This window comes from Pan troglodytes, chromosome 7 (assembly GCF_028858775.2).
Source record: "Pan troglodytes isolate AG18354 chromosome 7, NHGRI_mPanTro3-v2.0_pri, whole genome shotgun sequence".
NCBI classification, from domain to species: Eukaryota; Metazoa; Chordata; class Mammalia; order Primates; family Hominidae; genus Pan; species Pan troglodytes.
This window is the reverse complement of record NC_072405.2, coordinates 100,158,848-100,186,390: the sequence shown is the minus strand read 5'-3', so window position 1 is coordinate 100,186,390 and position 27,543 is coordinate 100,158,848. Positions and strand designations below refer to the sequence as shown.

At 38.4% G+C, this 27,543-nt stretch overlaps 1 protein-coding gene and 1 non-coding gene across 7 annotated transcripts; one reads left to right on the top strand and one right to left on the bottom strand.

Annotated features, from left to right (window-relative positions):
* Positions 1-916: 916 nt before the first annotated feature.
* On the bottom strand, positions 917-26,025 carry OSGIN2 (oxidative stress induced growth inhibitor family member 2). Of its 6 annotated transcripts, none has more exons than XM_009455613.5 (7): positions 24,988-25,099; positions 23,213-23,277; positions 18,088-18,242; positions 13,565-13,701; positions 13,032-13,223; positions 6,606-6,697; positions 917-3,263 (listed from the first exon to the last, which is right to left on the bottom strand). In XM_009455613.5, the coding sequence occupies exons 2-7, from the start codon at positions 23,251-23,253 to the stop codon at positions 2,234-2,236; spliced, it is 1,647 nt and encodes a 548-aa protein (XP_009453888.2). In that variant the 5' UTR covers positions 23,254-23,277; positions 24,988-25,099; the 3' UTR covers positions 917-2,233. The 6 variants fall into 6 exon arrangements, with proteins under 6 accessions (XP_009453888.2, XP_054513368.1, XP_054513369.1 ...); XM_054657393.2 differs by lacking the exon at positions 24,988-25,099 and adding an exon at positions 24,596-24,794; XM_054657394.2 differs by lacking the exon at positions 24,988-25,099 and adding an exon at positions 24,529-24,772.
* A 982-nt stretch (positions 26,026-27,007) lies between these two features.
* On the top strand, positions 27,008-27,111 carry LOC112204238 (U6 spliceosomal RNA). Its single transcript, XR_002937816.3, has one exon. It is a non-coding gene; the product is annotated as a U6 spliceosomal RNA (small nuclear RNA).
* Positions 27,112-27,543: the final 432 nt, after the last annotated feature.

Genomic DNA, 27,543 nt, shown 5'->3' with positions numbered 1-27,543 from the left:
AGCAGTTGGATATGGTTCACATAGTCAAAACACTGGAAGCTGTAATTAAATCTTTTTGTTGTATCATTGCACTTTAAATCCCCAAATACTGCTTTGTAAACGGTCTTTCAACATCTGCTAATTATGGACTGTTTGCCAGACACCACGCCAGGCATCGAGGGATAAGGAGGAGATGCTCACATCATGCTATAACTAGACAAGTATTTAGTGATTCTTCCCTTCCATGAATAGCTATAGCTGATAGCAAAGAAAAAATGTAAAGTGTTAGAATTACGGGACAGAAATTTATAGAACATGAGAGTATAGTATATCAGAGAAAATGCCCAAATGTTATATACCACACAGGACAGCTTGGATTGAGGAAGAACTCAGGAAATGGGAGATTACCAAAGATGAAATTATTCACCAGATTTATTTGCAGCTCCACTGAACTTTTATTTTTCTTGAAGTCTTTTTTTTTTTTTTAACAAATACTCTCATCACAAAAAAGCCATTGTTTGAATAACTGTGGACTTTTGAGACACAAGGGGATGTCAAAGGTTTTATCCTTCCCTTTTTTATAACACTGTCATTTTCTATTTAGAAGTGACAGTAAGAAAAACATCTAATCCAACTCATGCAGAGGTCAAAAACAGGCAGGCAAGAGAGTACTGAAGCAAGTGCAGTCAGAGAATGTTATTTCATTAAGATGTGAAACTGGTTTGAAAAAAGTTATTATCACAATAGAAAACTAAAACTGGATTGTACAGCTTGTAAAATCAAGTTAAATTAGGTGTGATATTATCAAGAGTCTAAGAATTCATCTGAAGCAATTATTTGATCGACGCAAATATATTCTATACAATTATATTTAAAGTGAATTATGGTCCTAATAAGCTTAAGCATTTAATACTGCAATAAAATGAACAGAAAAACACACATTAATCCACTTTTAATTCTAAGAAAAATAGAATAACGAGAAGTTCAATGAAGACATTCCAGATGAAGTAATTGTACCAAAAAAAGAAAAGAAAATGACTGAAAAATTCAATTTGCCATGGAGAACTTCAGATGTTTTCGTCTTAACATTAAAAATTCTAGCAGTTTATGTGAAAACACAGACAGTAAACACACATATAAAGATAATTAGAACAGATAAATCCAATAAACATCCATGATATGAGCTGCTATGTCATCTCGAATGAATACTAATAGAGATCTCTAAGTACACCTTTGGAATGGAAAAGAAAAATTCTGACTTTATTTTCTATTTTAACCTTTAATAATTTAGACAATGCCCAAACAATATTACAATTTTCGAAGTACTTACCACACCCAAATACCTTAGTTTCAGTGACAGAAAGTAATTCAATGTTCACACAGGGATAAGTAGTTCAACCCACAATTTATTGAACTACAAATCAGATTCATTAAATGCTATGATAGTTAAATCGAGAATAAATCTCTGAAAAACATCTTGGTGAGTTCTTGGATGTCAAAGTGTATACCACATTATTGGACTGTTTAAATTATTAGAAGAATATGAAGTACCTGTCAAGGTTTCAACAATAAAAATATTTTTTAAAAGACCCTATTTGGTAATAAATTAGATTTATACAATTGATAATTTCAAAATAAATAAAATCTGAGTTGTAAATGCCTCCTACCCTCACCCCACCCCCAGTTATACATACCTTATATTCATTTTCATTTAAACCAGTGTCTCAAATTTTTATGAGCATACATATCCCTTGGGGATCTTGTTAAAATGCAGGAAGTAAGTTGTGGGGCCTGAGAGTTTACATTTCTAACAAGCTACAGATGTAAGATGCTGCAGGACCTTGCACCACCCTTTGAACAGCAAGGTGACCCATTATATATTTAAGATAATTTCTGGCATAATGACTGCACAGTTTTATAGATTCAAGGCTGTACTATTTTGGAATCAAGTATAATAAATAACCAAAAATGATCATGAAAAATAAGTTTTGCAAGAAAAGAATGTTTTAGTTAAATGAAAGCTTAAGATACACCAAGTTGGCAGTGTTTCTATTTGTCTGACAGTGACACCTTTGAAACATTACAATATAAATCAGGATACCAAATTCTAGTAACTTTTAAAAATGAAGTTACTATAGTTTGAGGCTCTCCTTCAGTTAACTCAAGTCCAGAAAATTCAAGCCAGTACACTGCAAAACCACTATTAAAAATCTTTAATGGCAAACTGTCCATTTTAATTACTTGTAAACTTGCTTTAAGCTATCCCATCTCCTCCTCCTCTTTCAACAAACAAATGCTTTTTCTTCTGTCTTGTAGCTAAACAGCGTGTAACACCCAGTGCCCCTCCCTTTAAAAATCGAACAAAATTGTCTCCAACCAAAGGACCCAATGCAAAAAGGTTGGCTTCTTTAATACACTCATAGGTATATGTATCTATTTCCACAGGGTTACCCTTACATGTGATTGGCTGGCTTGACTTATGGCCTAGGTAACACCCTTGATCCTTCAGAAAAGACAGATTAGGATGAGAACCTATCAATACTACTGCTGCAGACAGCTTAAATATTTTCTTCAATCCAGAAACGCTTTGGAGAACACATTTCATGTCCGACTTAAAGGAAAGCACGTGGTGCTCGGGAAAGCTGGTATAATCAGATAAAAGATTTGAGTCTACAGAATATGACTGAGTACACATCATATGATAGACTTTATGATATTCAGGATACAGCTTTTTGGGAAGCTGTTTGAAAATTAAGCTTGGATCAGTTACTCGTCTGCGAAACACATGAATCACAGGGATATTACTGTTGTAAGCACACAGTATTGCATCAGCGGCAGTAAGCCCAGAACCTACAATTAACACTGGATCCACTTTGCCACGCAACTTTCCTTTGTTTATAGCAGCTCCAAATTCAGGCATTGAATGAAACACAAAAGGAAAATCTTCCCCTTCAATTTCCAGATGGGCAGGAGAATCCAGCGTTCCAGTTGCCAGTGCTACATTCTCAGCAAAGAGGCAGAAGGGAACATGAGAACCATCAGCTATTCGCTGATAACCCCTAATTTCCCAGTTTCTCTTGATAAAGTTTGACTTCTCTATCTGTAAATGCTTTGTTGAAATATCTCTGTCTTGACTATCATCATCATCTTGATCTCTGTAGAGTCTTGATACGGAAGTTATGTAAGTATTCTCTCTGAAATTCTTCTGAAGACCCATGACTTTTACATAATGTTTATAGTAGCGAGCTATTTCCTCTGGCATAACTCGATCCCCTTTTAGGTTCCTAAAAAAGGAAAAGGGAAAATATCCTATAAGGATACTACTTTCAGTTTCCATGATTATTACTTATCTACCTAGTAAGCTTTTATAGCTTTTTAATTCTGCTGGACTGTCTTAGCTATACATTATCCTAACACTTAAAAAAAACAAAACTATTTTTAGTTAAAAATCTTCATGAGTTACTTTTTAGCAAAAAATTGGAAGAAGTCCCATGAGAGCAGAGACTATATTTAATGCACTTCTGTTTCCCCAGTGCCATGCATAGTGTCTGCTCAAATACACTGCTTGATAAACTTTCATTAAATGAAGGTATTAAAATGTGGATATTTGAAAATTGGACTACTTTATCTCACAATTATAATCTATAACTATCAACTGAATTATTTTCGTGGCAATCATTGAGATATTACAGGCCTAATATCTATGCTTCTTAAAATTATACATGCCATCTTGACATGAATTTTAGTACACTGCTATTTTCCTAACAGCTGAAAATAATTCAGATCTGTCTTTTGCTAAACAAAGTCATCTTATATCTAGGTTAAGTAACAGATGACATTTCACTCTATGTGTCTTCCTACTCACAAGCAGAGCTAAAACATAACCGTTCTTTATGAAAAACTTGCATTAGTCTGTATGTCATTTTCCAAAGTTCAAAGCAACAAGCAAAATCCCCTGCCCCAATCAGAGATAAGAAGCAAATTATTTGACATAATTCATGATGTGGATGCTCTTCAATTTACAGTAGGGTTTGTCCTGATAGACCAATTGTAAGTTGAAAATATTTTAAGTCAAAAATGCATTTAATAACAACTAGCTTACTGAACATCAAAGCTTAGCCTAGCTTGCCTTAAATGTGCTCAGAGCACTTACACTAGCCTACAGTTGGGCAAAATCATCTAACAAAATGCCTATTTTATAATAAAGTGTTGAATATCTCATGTGACTTATTGAATTCTATACTGAAAGTGAAAAACAGAACAGTTGCATTGGTACCCAAAGTATAGTTTGTATGAAATGCACATCACTTTGGTACCATCTTAAAACCTAAAAACCTTAAGTGAAACCATGATTAATCAGGGACTGTTTGTAACTTGTAATGGGAAGTTCACAAAAATTTTTCTTTTGAAGTTTAATAATTATTATTAAGATTTAGAATTAACTTTAGATTTTTACTTCTTCAGTCATGTGTCACATAATTCAATCAACAAAGGACAGCATATACAACAATGGTCCCATAAAGGATTATAAAGGAGCTGAAAAATTCCTACAGCTTAGTGACATCATAGCCATCTTAAAGTTGTGGTAAAATTACTTTTTTAAAAATAAATTTAGTGTACCCTAAGTGTGCAGTGTTTATAAAGTGTACCTTAGTGTACAGTAATGTGCTAGGCCTTCACATTCACTCACCACTCACTGACTCATCCAAAGCAGCTTCCAGCCCTCCAAGCTCCATTCATGGTAAGTGCCCTTATACAGGTATACCATTTTTGGTATGGTACCTCCCACAGGTATACCATTTTAAATCTTTTATATCATATTTTTACTGTACTTTTTGTATATTTAGATACAAAAATACTTACAATTGTGTTACAACTGCCTATAGTATTCAGTACAGCAACATGCTGTACTGGGTTGTAGCCTAGGAGCAACAGGCTATACCCTATAGCCTAAGGGTATAGTAGGCTATACCATGGAGGTTTGTGTAAGTACACTTTATGATGTTTGCCCAACGAAATCACCTAACGACACAATTCTCAGAACATATCACCATCATTAAGCAATACATGGCTGTATTATCATCTCCATTTTACAGAATGGAAAATTGACAACTAGTTTATTTGTTCAGGATCACAACACTAGAAGTCATAAGAGTCAGAACTCAAACTCCACCAATCTCTAGAGACCTAAGAGTCTTCTCTTTATACAAAGGCAGCAACTAAACCTAAATTTATCACAAAATTCATTTGCACATATTACTTCAACACAATATGGATAATTTAGAAAAGTAAATGCTTCTGGTACATAAATCATAAAGCTTTCTCTTTCTTACCCTTTTACAAAGTGAAGAATGTGTTAAGCAATTTCACTTGCCAAGTTAAGAAGATCAAGAACTGTACAACTTGCCTAATTTTACTTCAAGTTTCAAACCCATATATGATTCTTTTTAAAAATCTAAAATGAATTTTTGGAAAGGTTTAATCTCAATTACCCATGATGATGTAAATTTGCTCTCCCTGAATTTCCTCATATTAAGGAAAATTTCTATGAATTAACATGGTTGTTATGTAGCAGGAAGTGAAGTACTCAAATGTTACATCCCTGTTCTAACAAAGGTTACGTAACTTCTTGCTTATTTTGTGAGTAGTCAAATTAGAGTAGATTCTCTGTATTAGTAATTCTTATCTAATATTTACTATCCTTGAAAATGATTGACAGGATTTTCATATTTCTCTTTTTAAATTTTGGGATTTCCCCTTAAAATAAATAAATTTATAGTTTTCCAAGGTGAGATTTCTTCCGTCCTTTTTTTTTTGAGACAGAGTCTTGCTCTGTTGCCCAGGCTGGAGTCCAGTGGCGCGATTTCGGCTCACTGCAACCTCTGCCTCCCGGGTTCAAGCAATTCTCCTGCCTTAGCCTCCCGAGTAGCTGGGATTACAGGCATGCGCCACCATGCCTGGCTAATTTTGTGTTTTTAGTAAACAGGGTTTCACCATGTTGGTCAAGCTGGCCTCAAACGCCTGACCTCAGGTGATCCTCCCACCTCAGCTTCCCAAAATGCTGGGATTACAGGCGTGAGCCACTGCACCAGGCCCTCAGTTCTACTCTTATTTTTTTTTTATTAAATATGTTCCTTCATACCCAATTAGCCAACCATAAGCCAGATTCTAGCTTATCCATCATTTTAAATTATCAATCATAAAATATACAATCTTTATACTGAAAGTCAAACACTTTAGGTATGCAGAGTTTAGGTATTCATATAAGAGATATGCATAGATAAAGTTATATATCAATGCATAAAAATAAAGTATGAAAAATAATATATGGATGGATAAGAAAGTAACTAAACAGAGAGTGATGTAACAAGACAGTAGATAAACCCATGATTAACAAAAGTCACAGGAAACCAATCTGCAATAATCCCTTAGCTTTGTGCTTAGTTTTATAACATCTCTAAATGAAAACTAGCATATTATAATCACTGCTTCAAGGACACATTTTTATTTGAAAGACATGTACATTTATATTCTTCAGCCATGACAAAATCACAAATATTTTGAAATTTTTCCACATTCTCTTTTTCAACGTACATCAAAGAATTTTAATACAGTTCAATCTTTACCTTCGTTTACTTGATACCCAGTCCTTAAATTTAAGTCCAGGTAGTTCCATCCAACTTCCAAAGCTGATTGTCAACATGGAGCCTTCCATATTCTATTAGAGTTTAAAAAAAAAAATGTACAGTCAAAAAACAAGAAGTAACATGGTTTTTTTTGGTCTGTTTTTTAACCATATCCATCTCATTTACAATAATTATGACTCTGGACAAGCTGCGCTCCTGCAGTCCTAAATGGGTGGATAACTTACCTCAAAAACATTACTCCAATAAACTTTCACATACCTTCATCATTTGATATTATCCCGACAACCTTCTTTCATATAGTTATAAATTTATAAAACAAATTTACAATATTATCCAATGCCTACACAATGTTGATAACTTTGGTCTATGATCAACATAATTCAGATGTACAATATTATGTCAGGGAAACAAAAATTCAGTATATTCACTTTTTGAACAAAAGGAAAAATGTTCATTAAGTTCCAAAATTTTAGATGGCTTTCCATTTTAATATTATTAACTTTCTTTTAATTAGCAACAAAGAAGCTTTTCCCCCCTCCATCAATTATAATTCTAAAATCTAGGCTGATGTGGATACAGCAGCATCTCTTCTTAAGGATACAGAAATAGGCAGTGGATGCCTGAGAAACAAACGAGCTGAGGCTACTGCTTGCCATCAAGCTCCCTTGACCTACTTATTTCTGCTTTGTTCAATACAAAGCAAGAAAAGCCCAAAGGCCAAGTACCTGTTATACCTATGACCTCTATGATCTCTTTCAATCAACTCTTTTAGGCAGTGGCTCCTTTTCTCATAATTTCTTGCCCTGCTTCTATAACACCCAGTTTGAAAATGGGGCATATTATTATTATTATAACTGACTTTCACAGAGTACTTACTATGTGCTAGGCCCTGTGAAACCTCATTTGTGACTATATACAAATCACCCAAGAAAGAGAATGTAGCAAGCTGCCACCTGCTTTGAGGGAGGCTAGCCCTGATACCAGGTTCAGAACCTGGAATCATCATAAAAGGAGCTGTTAAGAATGTATTATCTATCAGAGATTATTTGGAACCTGAGAGTTTCACCTGTAACTCTAAAACCTTAAGACACTACTATTTCACTTTCTGACAACAATTTTTTAACATTATTCCCACTGCACCAGTTCTTCCAGTTGGTTGAGAGCCCTAATGCCTTGATCTCTTCATTTTTCTCCTATCTTTCTTTTTTCCCCATGTAACCTATATGCCATGAATACAAGCTGCCATGGAGACTGTAGTATTAAAGGATGCAAACTAAATAGAAGTATGCAGGAGCATATAGAAAGTATCTGGTTCTTCAAGGACACAAATGGGCTGAGGGGTGTACCATTAGAAAGGGAAAATATTCCAAGCCAAATAAAAATCCATGTGGCAGCTTAATAAAGAGAGCAAATATGAGTGTCCTTCAAGGAGTCAAAAGAAATTCAGCCTTGTGCCTGAAAGGATTAACTCAGCAGGCCTGCGTTGTTCCAACCTTTTACATTACCAACAAAAGCCTGTCTTCAGAACCGGGCTTGGCTGCCACCTTCTTAGAAATAACTTCTGAGCCCCTGAATACTCTACCTGATGAGCATGAGTTTTGCATGCCTAAGGCCTTGGCAATGCTATACCAGTGTAACCATGAGAGTTTATCCTAACAATGTGATTTATGTGAATACCAGTTTTTGCTCTGGGAGGCAGAGGTGAGTCACATGGGAGCTGCTGGCCTATATGACTGACCCCACAGAAAACATCCCTCGACACCACGCACCTGTGACTTTACTAGGAGTGGATATCTAGAAGCTTACACTTGGTTTCTCCTGGACTTTGCCCTGTGAACCTTTTCCCATTGCTGATTCTAATCTGTATCCTTTCACTATAGTAAAATTTAACCACAAGTACACCATCTTTACTGAGTCCTGTGAATCCTATTGAATCTTCGAGACTGAGAATGAACTTGGACTCCCCAACAAAAGCATGCTAGAGCACAGAATGTCAGAGATAAAAAGAGGAATATGACAAGAAACCTAATAAGGGCTAGATCGGAGTATGGTGAGATACATTACAAAGTCTACATACTATATGTTTGATGGAGAGCAACTGAAGAGTTTTATGCATTGGTGTAACATCTCAGACATGTAATTTAGAAAGATGAGTCTGGCTTTGGTATGGATAATGGATTGGAGAAGAGACAATGAGTAAGAAAACCATTTAGAAAGGGTTTGCAGTAATTCTGGTGAAAGACAGCGGTGACCAATATTAGCAACAAAATAGAGTAGATGGACCCAAAATATCATAAATGAAAAAGATTTGGTGATTAATTTGAAATGGGAGTTGAAGAAAGAGAAATCAAGGAAGACTCTCAGGTTCCTGGCTTGAGTAACTACATGAGAATGCCATTTAATGACAAGGAAATTGAAAGGACTTGATGATAAAGATAGTTAGTTTTAGGTACGTTGAGTCTGAGGACACCTGCAGAATAATCAAGGGAATGTATTTACTTGGGTATATGAGAAACAGCAATCTGGGCTGGTTTTGATTTTGGGAATTCTGATTTGGGAATCAATTAATATCAATATGCAAGCCATTGAAGTAGGTAAGATAACCCAGGGAGAATGAAGAGTATGAAGAAAAGACCTGGGCTTGGGATAAGGTCTACAGAAGGCAATTTTTAAAGAACAAGAGTCAGCTGGGTGTGGTGGCACACACCTGCAATCCCAGCACTGGGAGGCTAAGCCAGGAGGATCATTTGAGCTCAGGGGTCCGAGGCTGCAGTGAGCTATGACTGTACCACTGCACTCCACCCTGCATGACAGAGTGAGACCCTCTCTCAAAAACAACAACAACAAAAAAGACAAGAATCCACAAAGGTATCAGAAAAGGAGTGACCAAACAGGAAGAAAAACAAGGAGACTGAAGATTCAGAGAACCTAAGAAAGATATGAACACTGTCAAAAGCTGCAGAGATCAGAAAAGATAAATTCTGAGACTCGTCATCAAATTAAGCAAAAAAGAAAGTTACCGACTTTCAGAAAAAACAGTTCCAATGGAAAACCGGTGGCAGAAGGTAGAGTGAGTAAGCTAAGGAGCAGAAAGCAAAGGCAGGGAGAAGTATGTATGTATAGGTAACTCTTTCAGGAAGTTAGCTATAAACCAAAGGATAAAGATCAGCTGGCACCTAAAATTTTTTTAAAGATGGAAATAATTTCAGCATGTTTACATACTGACCAATAGAAGCTGGCAGAGAAAGTGAAGATATAAAAGAAATGGGGAAAATCAAATAAATAATGTTCTTGGGAAGACAGGGATCCAGAATGTGGCTGGAAGGTGAGCCTTAGTAATATCTCTTCCATTATAATAGGGGATTAAAAAAAAAGAATTTGCATCAATGTGTAAGTTTTCAGTTTGAGTGTGAAATTGTGGAAGTTCAATCCTAATGGATTACATTTTATCTGTAAAATAAGAACCAAGACCACTTCTAAGCATGAAAGAAAAAAAAGAGATAAAGGTTTGAAAAGAAGTTAATAAGGAAATATCAAAAGTTATAGTAGTGTTTTGGCCCCAACTGAGAGTGGAGAATATTTTCACAGTTGTATAATTTTTTTTTCTGGGGGTCTGACTGCTCAAGTGTAAGAAAAGATAAAGTGGATAGTTAGATGAATTGCCTGTATGACAAACCTATGTGACAGAAGGACAATGGGTTAAGGGAATTAAAGAGAACAGTTAACTCCATGGACTACAGAAGCTGGGCTGGGTAAGTAAGGATATGAAGATCACAGCCTGGAGCACGCTCTGTGTTCAAAGATTATCTATAGTGTGAATTAACTGGGTGATAAGCTTGAAGAACAGGAAACTGTGATCAGAAAGGAAGACATTTGAGAATTTAGGTTTTTACAAGTTGAGTAGTTATGACAGATAAGATCTACAGTGGAGCCACTGGAGTGAGTAGCTAATGAAGAATACAACATCATCAAGAATGAGGAGACCAAGAAACAAAAAGGTTAAGATCTTGGTTCTGTGTCATGTTTGTAGAGGTAAAATTATTCAAGGTGATAACAAAACTTGGGATATAATGGAAGACCCATGAATTAGGTGCCACAGATTCAGTAACTGGAGACAGTCTGGAATGGTAAACAAGCCAGAAATGGAGACAGTCTGGAGACAGTCTGGAATGGTAGAAAAGCTAGAAAATGGCATGATCTGTTCAATGGAACAGGGCTTTTTACACAAGTGCATAGGGGTGTGAAGAGAAGACCAACCTTACTAGCCAAACTGATAGGACTTAGGGCTATGGGAGAATGAATAGGCTCCACTTCAGAGGGCTGCAGTGGGAATGGTATCTTTAGGAAATAGTAAGCTTTCAAGAAAGGGAGCAGAAGCAGCATCTGACTGAATGGTTAAAGATGTGGGAAAGCAAACAAGTTGTTTATCACAAAATTGGTTCAAGGGGCCACAGAAAGTTTGGAAGAGAGAAGAGTGATGAGAAACTAGATCACAAGAGAAACAGAGAACTATATGAAGCTAAGTAGGAGAGAGGGGTGATGACTCAAGGAGTTTACGTCTTAAGTCACGACTCAGGTTAATTAGGATGTACATAAACCATAGCAGGGGAGATGGTCGCATAAACAGATAAATAGTACTACAGGCAAGCACAGTAAGATTAAGATATGGAATGCAGGTAGGATCAAGTAATTATGTCTGGGAACATTAGGAACCTTCACAGAGGTGATGACTGGCAACTGGTACACAGCTGAAATATTACTTACAGCCCTATTTTAGTGAATACATGCCTGAAAAAAATCAGCAACTTTTAGGTATATTTTAACCTTTATCACTGGCTCAAAATGTGTTTTCAGTAATCAGGGTTTATCCATACTTTAACTTTTTTATACATAAGTGAAAGATATGAAACAGATCAATTATCACCTGCACAACTCATCATTCTTCTAAGCGGAAAAATGTAAGTAAAATAAAACCTCAGGAATTCAGAGAAGGCAGTCTAAATGCCCTCCCCACCTCCAAATACATTATGGCTTTTTTAAAAATTAAGAATGCTACTAATTAACAGAGAAAATATAAACACTTAAGTTTTGGGCATGATAGAATTCTTTCTTATCTTGTATTGGTGGTTTCACAGTTACAGGCATTTGTCAAATTATACACTCTAAATGGATGCAGCTTATTGTAAATAAAGCTTAAAGTTGATATGAAAAAGTAAAAATCATAAAACTTAAGCTAAAAGCAACAAATAATTTGGTAGTTGCTACTCATTATTAAAAAGAGAATAAAGATTTTAAAAGAAACCCATGACGTATTTAATCTAGGAATGTCCCGATACCCTGAAACAGTCATTTTATAAACGTAAACAACTTTTCAGATGTGCAAAACTGCACTAATACACGAATAGCCAACCAAAGTTTGTACTAAAAATTTGGTATGTAATATGTTAAAGTTCCCATGAAGTCTGTAATTCATAACACAGCAAACTAAATTAACTTAACATCAACTTGTATAACAAATGAACACTCACTACACACTAGACACAGTGTTAACTGCTAAGAACACAGGAAGGATGAACAATTATTACTTACTGGCCCCCTAATGAAATGCACTGAGTGAATCCTTAATTCACTGGTTCTCTGGTTTAACCTCTGCTATGAACTGAATTGTATCTACCCTCAAAATTCTTACGTTGAGGTCCTGACCCCCAATGTGATGCTTTTGGAGATGGGGCCTTTGGGAGGTAAGTAGGGCTAGATGAGGTCATGAGGGTAGGTCCCTCAGAATGGGATTACTGGCTTCATAAGAAGAGACTATTTCTCTCTCTCTGCTATGTGAGGACACATTGAGAAGGCAGCTATCTGAAAGCTAGGAAGAGGGCCTTTACCAGGAACTGAACTGGCTGGAACCTTCATCTTGGGACTTCCAGCCTCCAGAACTGTGAGAAATAAATATGTTGTTTAAGCCATCAATTCTACGGCATTTTGTTATCGCAGACAAGCAGACTAACACAACCTCTTTTACATTTTTCATTTAAGATTCTGAAAATGTAAGAAAATAATGGATACTGCTTTGAAATACTATGTGAGATTCTGTAAAGTCTAAAATGAATAAGTGAGTTTTAAATTTTTATTATACAAAACATTCTTGAAATGTTTTCTACATAATTCTTGTAAGATAGTATAGAGACATGCTTATTCTAAGACTGTACCAGTAATAAAATTTGGCTTGATTTACTGCTACTTGTAATAAACCCATATTTAACTAACTGAACAGCATTAAAGTTCTTCTCAAATAAAAATGTGATAAACATCACACATAACATTATCATAATGCTTAAGAATAAAGTTGGTCTTATCAAGACAAATAATTCACATACACTAAAATGCTAAGAAAAATATACTCACATGCCAAGCCCCACCAGGTGGACCTTTACCAAGAACTACGTGAGGGATATAATGATGTTGCTCTAATTTCCAATGCAAAACGGATGGATAATCATACCCAAAGTCAGCATCTGGATGAAGAAGTGTATCGAAAAGTACTGCAACTGGATTGGATGATCGGCCCTCAAGGCCCTCAGACAAGTATTCTAAGTCCTGAATGAACAAAAGGGAGACAGAGTTTGAAAAAAGCCAGCATTTCCCAGATAGTATATTCTAATGCTTACCATGATGCTCCAATGATAAAAAGCAGTACCCCCAACTTGACCACAGAGCACCTACTAAATCTCCATTAGAAAATAATTCAGAAAACTCTGCTCTAATAAATTCAAGAAAATAAACAGAAGTAACTCAGAATACATTTACGAATCTAAAATAAAAATGATATAAGGTGTTATTTAGAATAAGGGGTTTCAACTAAGAAAGTTCATATAAATAAAAACTAATCTTGTTTCAGCATAAAATTTTTTTTTAAATTGACATGTAAGAAATAATACCTGATCAACAATGGAAAGATGTCTTGCTTCTTCTAATTTACTATTTAATATTGTATTTGGGTGTATTGCTTCTGATGATAAATACGGTCTGTAGCCTGATAACATATAAGAAAGGCATATTCCTGAGGGTCCATTTCCTATTAAAAATAAAAGGTGGAAAGGGGTAGGTCATGCATCTTAATACTCTTGTTCCTTGGCTTTTGTCCTACTTTGAAGATGGCTCTTTTCTCTGACCAGTTCTTCCTTTTCTAATCTCTTAAAACCAGATGTTTCATGAGATTTTAACCTCTGCCTTCTCTCCTATTTTCTTTTGGGAATCTCATCTACTCAAGGCTTCAACTCTCTAGGCTACTGACATCCAAAATTAGTTCTCTAAATTGACCTATTTCCCAAGGATATATCCCACATTTCCATTCCACTTCTTGATTCTACCTGATAGAATGGCCCACTAATAACTTAAATGTAATGTGCTCAAAAGCAAGCTCATGAGTCCCTTCATTGAGGTGCCCTCTCCTTCAAACCCTATCCTATCTCAAAGTATGGTACTAGCAAACTTCTAAGTTAATCAGTTTCTGGTTCTAAACCTAGTTTGCCCCCTATATCTTGTCAGTTGTCTTTGCTATTCTCATTCCTGTACTTCACCTAAAAGACAAGTCTCCTACTGTTTCTCTGCCCTGAGATTCACCCACTCCCAATCATTTCACATACTACATTCACATAAGTTTTGGTAACATAATCCTCATCATGTTAGCCTTCTGTTCTAAAGGTCTTCATTGTTTGTTTCTGACTATCCAGTGTTCTCCATTTGAAACAACTTTTGCAAAGATTATGACAGTGAGAGAAATCTAACATGGCTGACTCCATCTTGCTTCTAGCTTCAAAGGCCGGCTGTCTTCCCTCACTCCTGGGTATAGGCAAAGCTAATCATGGAAGGAATTTATAGTTTAACTTTAAAGCAAGGATGGTAACAGTCCTTCCCAAAATTAAACCGCCTTTCTAAAACTAATGAAAGGCCACAAGGTTAGGATTATGAGAGGTGCCGGAATTCTGCTAAGATGTAGGCAGAGTTTCTATAATCCTTTACTGCTGAAGAGTCATGCAGCCAGAGGTCACATGATGTGTGACTTCCCTAATTGCTCTTACAGATAACATCGCTACTGTAGATCCTGAGGTTGGCCTTTTGAAATGTCTTTTCAGACTTTTGCGTTTCTGATGACTGTCTGACTCTATTGGTCCCAAGATTCAAGACTCAGACCCAAGACTCAACTGAACCAGTCCTGTGGCCCCCCAACCCAGAGCTGGACTCAGTGCTAGAGAACCATTTTTGACACCCCCGGCATGGCATCCCCAACCAATCAGCAGCACCCTATTCCCTAGTCCCCTGTTCACCCAACTATCCTTGAAAAACCCTAACCTCCAAGCCATCAGGAGGGATCAGGAGTTTTGTTTCTTTCGTTGTTGTTTTTTTTTTTTTTGAGACAGAGTCTCGCTGTGTCACCAGGCTGGAGTGCAGTGGCATGATCTCGGCTCACTGCAATCTCTGCCTCCTGGGTTCAAGCGATTCTCCTGCCTCAGCCTCCCAAGTAGCTAGGACTAGAGGTGCGCGACACCACACCCAGCTAATTTTTGTATTTTTAGTAGAGACGGGGTTTCAGCGTGTTGGCCAGGACAGTCTTGATCTCTTGACCTCGTGATCCACCCACCACAGCCTCCCCAAGTGCTGGGATTACAAGTATGAGCCATCACGCCCGACCAATCAGGAGTTTTATCAGGAGACTAATTTGAACAACTGCAGTTCTCTCACATGGGCTGGCCTTGTGTCAACTTCTTTACTGCAACGCCATGGTCTCAGTGAAATGGTTTTGTCTGTGCAGCAGGCAAGAAACTGCCAGGTGATTATACATCTCAACCATCTTTCCAGTCCTAAATCCTGATATTGCTCTCCTATATGTTTATATGCTTTAACTAAAACCAAACTGGATTTCCTGAACTACTTCCATTTATGAATTAATAATTCCTTTATTCTGGATTACCACTTATTATCTCTGCCTTTCAAAAATTTAATCCAACCTAGAGAATTGCTAGCTGCAAAGAAAAAATCCTGTTCCTTACCTAATATGTTACCCCAAATAAAATGTACTCAAAGATATAAGAAAAGTAAAACCATAAGAATACTAGAAACAGAGAAAGCGGAGAAAGATTTCAACTTATAATTCTAGAATAGGAAGCCTTAAAGACTGAAAGAAAAATAAAAAATATTTAGAACTAATCTTATATCTTTTTTTTTTTTTTTTTTGAGACGGAGTCTTGCTCTGTCGCCCAAGCTGGAGTACAGTGGTGCGATCTCGGCTCATTGCAACCTCTGCCTCACAGGTTCACACCATTCTCCTGCCTCAGCCTCCCGAGAAGCTGGGACTGACTACAGGCGCTCGCCACCATGCCTGGCTAATTTTTTGTATTTTTAGTAGAGACAAGGTTTCACCCTGTTAGCCAGGATGGTCTCGATCTCCTGACCTTGTTATCTGCCCGCCTCAGCCTCCCAAAGTGCTGGGATTACAGGTGTGAGCTACCAGGCCTGGCCCTCTTTTCCTTTTTTTTTTTTTTTTTTTTTTTGAGACAGAGTTTCACTTGTCGCCCAAGCTGGAGTACAATGGCGCAATGGCGGCTCACTGCAACCTCCACCTCCTGGGTTCAGGTGATCCTCCTGCCTCAGCCTCCCAAGTAGCTAGGATTACAGTCGCCCGCCACCATGCCCGGCTAATTTTTGTATTTTTAATAGAGACGGGGTTTCACCATGTTGGCCAGGCTGGTCTCGAACTCCTGTGCTCAGATGATCCGGCCCACCTCAGCCTCCCAAAGTTCTGGGATAACAGGCGTGATCCACCGTGCCCAGAGATGCCCCAGTCCTATCCCCTAGAACCTGCAAATGTTACTACAGAGCAAAAGGACTTTGTAGATATGATTAAGGATCCTGAGATGGAGAGTAGTCTAGATTACCCAGGTAGACCCAATCTAATCACTAGAGTCCTTAAAAATAGAGAACTTTTCCCAGTTGTGGTGAAAGGGAGACATGACAATGAAAGAAGGTTAAGAAAGGACATTGCTGATTTTGAAGCTACAGAAGGGAGCCAGGAAAAGGAAACATTCTTCCCTAGAGCCTCCAGAAAGCAACACAGCCCTGCCAACACCTTGATTTTGGCCCAGGAAGACCCATGTTGAATTTCTGACCCACAGAACAGTAGAATAATACATTCACGTTGTTTAAAGCCACTAGTTTTGTGGTAATTTGTTACAGCGGCAACAGAAAACATATATTTAAGAAATTAGCTCTTTATGCTCAGGCTGGTGGTGCCACTGTCAACAGTAATGACACTATATAAATATACATGAGGCTAAGCTACTCACAGCTAGCTGAGGCAAAACAGGGATAGGCTGCTTTGTGGGAAGTGGAGTGGGCAGGTGCAAATGAAGGTTAAGTTTTTCTTTTCTGACCTTCCCACAGCCTAGCCACACAAGAAGACAGGATTCCTCCATTCATTCAGGATAGAAAACCAAGGTTAGAGGTAAGGGGGAAAATGAAACATGACGTATGGTCCCTGATATCTCTTGGTTGAGAACTATTACAAAAACTGTCACCTCTATCATATCCTGTAGAGGAGAATCTAGTATACAACCTAGTATAGAACAATCTTGCTCTCCTCTTTTCCTCCCACAAGCCAGAGGACATGAATTTTCTCCCCTTCCTACTAACTTTGAAATAAGCTGTCAAAGAAACACAGGAAGTCATATGCTACCAAGGCACCTATATTCCTTAACTCTCTCCTCTGGCTTAGTTAGCTTCACACTATATTCCTTGTCTGAATTCCTCGACTTTGTATATTAGATGAAAAATATACATAACAGGTAATTAAATGCATGCAATAAAACTAAATTATAAAAGCTTATAAATCTGAATTATGTTTTATTAATAGTTTAATTTTTAATATCTTAAATGCCTATCTGTTGAGGTGATACAAAGGATATAAAATAGTAGTGTTGTGGTTAAGGTAACTGTAAACATTACCTTAGAGTACTATAATGTCATTGCTAATACAGCACCGGTTACTAACTTGCACGTTACTCAACATCTGTGTCAGTTTCTCTGTCTGTATCCGCCCTACCAACATCAGAAGTCTGCAGAGTTGTAAGGTATTATCCAATAATATACATAGAATACTCTTCAGAGCTCTAATAATATTATCACATTACCATGACACTGTCATATAATTAACACAAATGTAGGAGATATTTTAAAATAATGTAGTAATATCAGTTCTTCACTAAAAAGATACTGCATTTTAACACAGATGCTAAAATCAGATAAACCAATTACTCTCCAAAGATTTGGTTATTAGTTTTTTAGCATATCAAACCACCTAAGAATACTTTTCAATAAAATCTTAAGAACTTGTACTAACTGTAGATTTATAAAAGTATTAAGGGTCATTAACTATAATTTTAAAAGATAAAATACAATAACTTACCTATTATTACCACAGGAAAAGTCACTGACGAATCTTCCAGTAAAGAAGTTTCTTCAACTAATGGCATCGCTTTAACTTTTCGCCCCAAGTTGTCACCAAAGTATTGCACTAAGGAATTAAAAATCTCTCCTTCAGTTTCAGTGTCACTATAGTTTCTTTAAAAAAAAAAAGGGGGAATAAAAAGAGATATAGTCAATATAGCCTTTATAAAAATCAATCTCTACTCTGAGTTTATTTAGACATAAAATATTTTAATCGTTCCATAAAAGAAGCAAAGAAAATCCTTCTGATTAATGCTTTCAAATTAGTAGCTTCGCTACATGTCAACCTATACCAACTTGAAGGCCAAATATCCCCAATATTAATAGTTGCTTTTCTCTCACAAGTATCTTCTAGGCAAGTCTCTAATAAGCAGTTCTCTCATGATCAAAGACAGCATGGTGTTGAGGAGTTTATAATTCTCTGAAACTAGACTAGAAATGGCTAGTGTCTCCTCTACACCTTTCTTTTTAAAAGGTGAGTGCATTAAAATACAATATATAGTCATACACATTTTAAGAAAAAGTTACGGTATTTATATATTATAAATTGTGCATTTTCGTATAAGAAATTAGGTTTATACATTTTTATTCAAAAAATATACTACATATACATTTTATATATATATATATATATATATATATATATATATATATATATATATTTTTTTTTTTTTTTTTTGGAAACAAGCTCTTGCTCTGTCACCCAGGCTGGAGTACAATGGCACAAGCATGGCTCACTGCAGCCTCCACCTCCCGGGCTCATGTCATCCTCTTGCTTCAGCCTCCAGAGTAGCCGGGGCTACAGGTGTGCCACCACATTTGGCTAATTTAAAAAATATTTTTTGGTAGAGATAGGATCTCGCTATGTTACCCAGACTTCAAAAATATATTAAAATAATTTCTTAATGTTATTTTCCAATTTTTCTTTCTCAATTGGCTCTCTAGAAATTAGTTTTAGCATTCTCACATTTTCATGCAATACATGGAGTGTCTCCTGCACACAGGTAATGTTCTGCATTATACAACAGATTACTTTAGAATAGAATCCCTTAATTAATTTTATCTTCATACAGTCAGTAACAGCCACAATGTCTGGAAGTATTAAATTAAGTATCTACTAGTGGGTAAGTGTGTTTATTACTACTCTCAGATGATAAATAAGCATGGGATAGATCAGTTATTTCACAAGATTGAACTCACTGATCCCAGAGGAGGTTGATAAACAGAAAAAATCAGGCAGAGACAGGCATTTCTACTTCCCTATAACCTTCAGAGTTCCCAGTCTACCCTAGGATAGGGGAGACTTCCTCAGGACATACTGAGAGCTTTCTTGAAGCAAAGAAAGTAACCTGTACCCCAAATATTTGGTTTCCTCTTACATAGCCTCTTTTGACCAAAACAGACACCAATCAGACATGGCTACTAAGGGAAACCCCTCCTCACAGTGCAAGCCTACCCTTGGGAGGAAGTTTTATATGCTCAATCCATCTATTTCTGACTCATTCCAACTACTGCCTCTGATCAGATCCAGATGCATCAGCTGTCTTGCCCGTGCCTGCTTCTACCTCTTGGCAACTGCATTTAACATGTTTTATATTCTGCTCTGTCCCTGGTATTTCTCCAAAGTATGTGCAAAGGTTAGGTTCTCCCGTACCTTTGGAGGCTTCTGATCAAAGTCATTTTGATCAGAAACCTCCAAACCACTGCTCAAAGAAATCAGAGATGACACACACAAACCACTGCTCAATGAAATCAGAGGTGACGGGAATGGGAAAACATTCCATATTCATGTGTAGGAAGAATCAGTATCATTAAAATGGCTATACAAATTCATACAAACTGCCCAAAGCAATTTATAGATACAATGCTATTCCCATTAAACTCCCGATGACATTCTTCAAAGAACTAGAAAAAACTATTTTAAAATTCATACGAAACCAAAAAAGAGCCTAAATAGCCAAGGCAATCCTAAGTGAAAAGAACAAAGCGGGAAGCATCACCTCACCTGACTTCAGACTATTCTATGGGGCTACAGTAACCAAAACAGCATGGTACTGGTACAAAAACAGACACATAGACCAATGGAAGAGAAAACCCACAAATAAGACCACACACCTGCAACTATCTGATCTTTGACAAACCTGACAAAAATAAGCAATGGGGAAAGGATTCCCTATTCAATAAATAGTGCTGGGATAACTAGTTAGCCATATGCAGAAGATCTAAACTGGATACCTTCCTTATACCACATACAAAAAGTAACTCTAGATGGATTAAAGACTCAAATATAAAACCCCAAACTATATAAACCCTGGAAGACAACCTAGGCAATACCATTCAGGACACAGGCACAAGCAGAGTTTCATGAGGAAGACACCAAAGGGAATTGCAACAAAAGCAAAAAAAAAATTGACAAATGGTATCTAATTAAACTAACGAGCTTCTGCACAGCAAAAGAAACTATCAACAGAGTAAACAGACAACCAACAGAATGGGAGAAAATTTTTGCAAACTATGCATCCAACAAAGGTCTAATATCCAGCATCTATGAGGAACTTAAATTTACAAGAAAAAACAACCCCACAGAAAAGTGGGCAAAGGACATGAACAGACACTTCTCAAAAGAAGACATACAGGCAGCCAACAATCATATGAAAAAAAGTTCAACATCACTCATTAGAGAAACGCAAATCAAAACCACAATGAGGCACCATCTAACACCAGTCAAAATGGCTATTAAAAAGTCAAAAAATAACAAATGCTGACAAGGTTATGGAGAAAAGGGAATGCTTATATGTTGGGGGGAGTGTATTAGTTCAGCCATTGTGGAATAGTGTGGTGATTCCTCAGAGACCTAAAGATAGAAATACCATTCGACCCAGCAATCCCATTACTGGGTATATACCCAAAGGAATAAAAATCATTCTATTATACAGACAAATGCATGTGTACATTCACTGCAGCACTATTCACAATGGCAAAGGCATGGAATCAACCTAAACGCCCATCAATGATAGAATGGATAAAGAAAACATGGTACACATGCACCATAGAATACTATACAGCCACAAAAAAGAATGAGATCAGGTCCTTTGCAGGGACATAGATGGAGCTGGAGGCCCTTATCCTTAGCAAACTAACACAGGAACAGAAAACCAAAGACCACATGTTGTCACTTATAAGGGGGAGCTAAATGAGGAGAACACATGGACACACAGAGGGGAACAACACACACTGGGGCCCACCTGAGGATGAAGGGTGGGAGGAGGGAGAGGATCAAGAAAAACAACTAATGCAAGTTTGTTCAACCCACATGCGGCCCAGGATGGCTTTGAATGTGGCTCAACACAAATTCGTAGACTTTCTTAAAACATTATGAGATTTTCTTGCCATTTTTCTTAAGCTCATCAGCTATCATCAATGTGAGTGTATTTTATGTGTGGCCGAAGACAATTCTTCCAATGTGGTCCAGGGAAGCAAAAAGACTGGACACCCCTGAACTAATGGGTACTAGGCTTAATACCTGCGTGATGAAACAAACTCCCATGACACATGTTTACCTGTGTAAGAAACCTGAACTTGCATCCCTGTACTTAAAAGAAAAAACAGAATATTAAGTTTTTCAATCCATGAATATAGAATTCCTTTCCATTTATTTAGACCTTTAATTTCTCTCAACATTTTGTAGTTTTCAGTGCACAAGTATTGCATTTATTAAATTTATTCTTATGTATTTCATTTTTTGATGCTATTATATAAATGAAATACCTTTGTTAATTTCATTTTAAATTATTCAGTGTTAATGTACAGAAATACAATTCACTTTTGTATGTTGATTTTGCATCCTGCAACACCGTTGAATTTATATATTAGGTCTAGTAGTTTTTTGCATGTGCAGCCCTCAAGCAATGAAGAACCAAAGTTTAGTTTATCCAAATTCTCTACACATTAGCTTATCTAAATTTACATAGTATAGGTAATCTGCTCTGATTTTTCAGGAGCCACTGGTATAAACTCTGTGATAAACTATTTGTAGTAAACCTGCCTACTATTTGATAGTGGTTTAACACAAAGAAAAACAAGGAAACAAAAAACGGAAAGTGTGATTCACTGGTTTTACATAAAACATTAATGAAACAAGACTTTTAGTAATTATTCTTTCTAAAAAATTCAGAGCTTAAGTTATAAATTTAGTATTGCTGTACATGTTTTATAGTACATGCACAGTATATCACAGGTCTATGAACAGTGTTAATCTCTAGATTTCCAATTTGATATTTGTTCTATTTAAAACAAGAGCTTATTTTGAGTAATAAAAATCTACTTTTTCTTCGAGGCACAAATTAAAATTGGAAAATATGTACAATTACATTTAGCAACTAGTAAAGAACAGCACTTTACATGCAAAAATAGTTACTCTATTGTTAGGAAGCAAGTTAAAAGCCTATTTGACATTTAAGATGCTTTTAGAGGCCTTCCATTTTTTGTTTTTGAAACATTACAGCACAAAGTTTCAGAGAACATTTCAAAGGATAGTGTGGACATAATATCAGGATAACAAAAAGACTTTTTCCATACCATAGCAGTACTTGTTTAAATGATCATTCAAACTAAAATGAAATGCTTTACTAACTGAATTTTTAGTCTTTGGAACCATGAACCTAAAATTTACCAAATTTATACTACCACATGGAAAGAAGGTTCTAAAGCCACAAATGAAGTCAGTCACACTCTTCATCTTCCAGAACACGAAGGAAGAGGTTTTTTCCTTTGGAAAGTTAGTGGACAGTTCTCTCACTACTTATCCATTCAGATGTTAGACAATAGATGTCACAACCTGTTTTATAATCTGTGTTTTTTTGTGTGTTTTTTGTTTTTTTGAGACAGTCTCACTCTGTCGCCCAGCTGGAATGCAGTGGTGCGATCTCAGGTCACTGCAACGTGTCTCCTGGGTTCAAGCTATTCTCCTGCCTCAACCTCCCGAGTAGCTGGGATTACAGGCGCACACCACCCTGCCCGGCTAATTTTTGAGTTTTTAGTAGAGACGGGGTTTCACCATGTTGGCCAGGATGACCTGAACTGACCTGAAACTGCTCGAGAAATAGCATTGGTAAATCAGAAACATATTCCTGAAGGAGCTGGTAAACAACTAAAAAAAAAAAAAATACTTTAGACACAACAGAACTGTTTTTGCAATAAAAAGTGTGGTTTATTAATCATAATGTTTATCTTTGGCAGCTAGCTTGTTTTTCTTTCTGTCCCTCAAGACCAAAACATAGCAAATACTTTGTTTTCACTCCCTACTCCAAATTTCTGTGCACGGCAGGAAGCAAATGGTATTCAACACCCAGTATTAGTCAAAAGAATATGAATCCTACACTGTGCATCAAAAGGTGTCAAATAGCTTTCACACAATATTTTCTGAAAGGCATGTTAGATTCTCATGGGCTTTATTTAGTTTAACAAGTTTCACTAGGGGAACCTATTTCCTAAAACTTTCCATAGTGAATCTGATACCTTCAAACCGCTGTCTCAGTAGTCAACAAATTTGCCTAAAAGTTAAAATCAAGCAGTTTATTATATGAAACAATTTTTCCTTAATATCCACAACTTAGAGACTCATTCTAAACTCACTGAGAGGTTAGACAAGCTTGGATTATCGCTATTACAAAAGAAGTTCCAAACTTTCTCTATGCCTTACATCTCTTTTACTATAGGATGACGCTTCTTAACCTCTTCTCTGAATACTGTTCTTAAATATACACAGGATTTACAAGAAAACTAATTCTATTAAAACAGTCATAAAAAGTAAACGTGATATATATGTGTATGTGCTTCTCTGTTGCATTCAATAAATTCAGTGATGTGTTACTATAATTTTGAATAAGTATAAACAGTATTTCTATATTAACTGCAATGTGATATAAACATATTTTATGATCTCTACTGATGACAGTCACAGATACTACTGTGATTTGTTGCTTATATTTGTAACTGAATATTAGTTTTTAAAATTTAGTGAAATGATATACCTTTCTTTCCATCCAAGTTCATGGGTTACCTAAATTGTATGAAACCCACTATTTAGGAACGCTTCATCAAAATTTCATATTTTACCAGGGAAGAAGTCTTACATAGAATTATTCTGGAACATCAGTATATGTAAAGCAAGGTACTAAAGTATTCCCTATGCTTAACCATTCTTCACCCCAGGGTTAAAATCAGTTTCTAGTGTCTGGTCTTTCCACCAATGACTGAGGTGTTGACCAAATGTGCTAGATCTAGAAAACATACTTTTATTTTAGAAATGTATTATATTTTATCACCCCTAAAACCTTTCCCCATAAGGTGATTGTAAAACCGCCTCATTCTTTAAATTTCTACAACACACACGTCTTACCATGGCTAACATCTTAACAAGGCAGAATCTATTTGTGACTAGATGACACTGAAATGTAGTTCCCTACCTTCCTTCCACTCATTACATTATTTAGAAGACTTTTTAAGAAATAATTTTTTTTTAGGGAGGCAGGCACTTCGTAGAACCCTTCACTAAAACTTTGCACTACTGGGAAGTCTCAGCTCGCCGTAACCGACTCAGTCCGGGCCTAGCCGGTCCCGCAGTCCCGTGACCCGCGCGGTCCAGCGCGAGAAAAGGGAACGCGCAGGGCTCCCCGGAGCAAGGACCCCACCACACCGCACCCCACCCCACCCCCACGCCAGGCAGGACGGCCGAGGCGGGAGGACGCTGCGGTCCAGGCACTCGCCCTCCACCCCGGTCCCGGCCCGGGCCAGGCCAAAAAGCTCGAGAGCGCGGCATCCCCGCCTGCTCCCCTCCCATCCCCGGCGAGGAAGTCACCTGAAATGACCGGCCAGGGAGCAGCGGCAGCACCACACGGGCATGGAGCGCTGCGCGAGGGGCGCCCGAGCGCGGCCGCCGTGGCCGCCTCCGCCTCCCCCGGCGAGGCTGCCCGCTCGGGGCGCCCGCTGGCTCGGGGTCGCGGGGTCTGCCGGGCGCCCCTGCCTCGCGCCTCGCCGTTGCCGCGGCTGCCCCGGCTCTGTGGCGCCGGAGTCCGCCTCCAGATAGCGGCTTCCGCTCCTCGCCTGCAGGGAGCCAGGCGCCGGAGGCGGGTGATCTCCGGGCGCTGCGATAGGGGCGGAGCGGGGCGGGGACGCTGCGACGGCGGCTGCAGCGGCGCGCGGGCCCCTCCTCGCAGGTGCGGCTGCGGCGGGCGAAGTCTGCGATTGGTGGAGCCGCGGCCCGGGCGAGGGGCCGGGCCTGATGGAGCCGAGGCTGCGCGGGCAGGGGACCGAGGTCTGCAGGCAAACTGCGCGGCTCGAGCGGCGGCAATCGGGACCTAGACCTCGGTCAGCGCCCCGCCGCCCCTCTGCGTGCGACTTGGTGAGGCCGGTGGGTGCGCGTCGAGAGGGCCGAGGGACGAGCGGAAGAGAAGCTGCTGCGAACTCGGGCCACCCAGATGGCCCGGCGGAGGTCCCTGCGTAAGGCGCGGCCTCGGCCACCTCGCCGAGGACCCGGGGAAGGGTCGAGCTTCCCACGCTTGAGAACCCACCTTTGGGCATTTCCTCGCGCTGCCGGGGTGCAGACGCCGGGAGCTTCCGGGTGCCTCTCCCGCTGACCCCCGCATCACAGTCACCTGGGGGACTCACCAAACCACAGGTGCCCGGGGCCCGCCCCCCACGCTTCTTTTATGGAAGTCCCGCTTCCGGGAAGAGGTCATCCTCCCCTCTTCATGTCTCTCAAACACCCACAAGTGTAGGAATTACCAGCACGCCGGGCGAAAATCCAGGTACTCATCAGGCCCGCCCCAGACCACACCGGCCAGTGTGGGGAAGGGCAGGAACCCCTGCTGCTTTTTAAGCCCCTGCGGGCGTTTGTGATGCAGTAGGGAGTTAGAAAAGTACTCAATAGTGAGTGTCGTTATTCGGTTTGTCAAAAATTAAAGGTGGGGAGGACAAAAATCAGGAGAGATTGATTGCATCTACTTTTCTACGGAAATGTCTAACTCCGCTTCCAAAAAAAGCCGTAATTATTTTTGTGCTTCAAATATACGTATGTTTATATCTTTCAACATAATTTTGTAAAACAAATGTTAAGTTTTACTGAGTGTTGTCACTGAACAAACTTGTGATGAGCAGGTATTTTAGAGTCTTGGGAGCTTAAAAGAAAATCATAGGACCCAGACTGCCACCAGGGTTATGCAATCTAAGAGTATATTAACCACTTTTAAGAATTATATGTTTTTCTCTTTTTTGAGCTTTTGTCGATTTGACACGTTCATTTCATTTGAATGTTGGTTCTGAAAATGAAGCATGTAGTTACTTTTCCGTTAACATACATAACAGCATTTTAAAGTACCTAAATTCCTTTTGGAAGGCCGAGGCGGACGGATCACCTGAGGTCAGAAGTTCCAGACCAGCCTGACCAACATGGTGAAACCCGTCTCTACTAAAAATACAAAACCTAGCCCCGGGCGTGGTGGCACGCGCCTGTAATCCCAGCTACTCAGGAGCCTGATGCAGGAGAATCGCTTGAAACCGGGAGGCGGAGGTTGCAGTGAGCTGAGATCGCGCCATTGCACTCAGCGTGGGCCAAAGAGTGAGACTCCGTATCAAAAAATAATAATAAAGTACCTGGCCGGGCGCGGTGGCTCACGCTTGTTATCCCAGCACTTTGGGAGGCCGAGACGGGCAGATCACGAGGTCAGGAGATCGAGACCACGGTGAATGGCGTGAACCCGGGAGGCGGAGCTTCCAGTGAGCTAAGATCGCGCCACTGCACTCCAGCCTGGGCGACAGAGCGAGACTCCGTCTCAAAAATAAATAAATAAATAAATAAAGTACCTAAATTCCTAAAAGCAGTGCTTAATTCTGCAGCACATATACTAAAATTAGAATAATATAAAGATTAGCATGGCCCCTTCCCAAGGATAACACGCAAATTCGTGAAGCGTTCCGTATTTTTAAATATATACACCTACTATGTAACCAAAAAAATTAAAAATAAACATATTAATTCCTGAAAGCTATGCCAATCCAATCCAGATAATTCTTTTAAATTTTTATTTTTTGTGAGTACATGGTATATATATTTATGGGGTATATGACATTTTGATACAGGCATACAATAAGTAATAATCACATCAGGGTACATGGAGTATCCATCACCTCAAATATTTATCCTTTCTTTGTGCTACAAACAATCTAATTATACTTAGTTATCTTAAAATGTTCAATGAATTATCGTTGACTAGTCACTCTCCTGCTGTCAAATACTAGATCTAATTCTGTCTATACTTTTGTACCTATTAACCATCCCCACTCTGCCCCTTAATTCCCCACTACCCTGCCCAGCCTTGTAACCATCATTCTATTCTCTGTTAATTCCGTTGTTTTA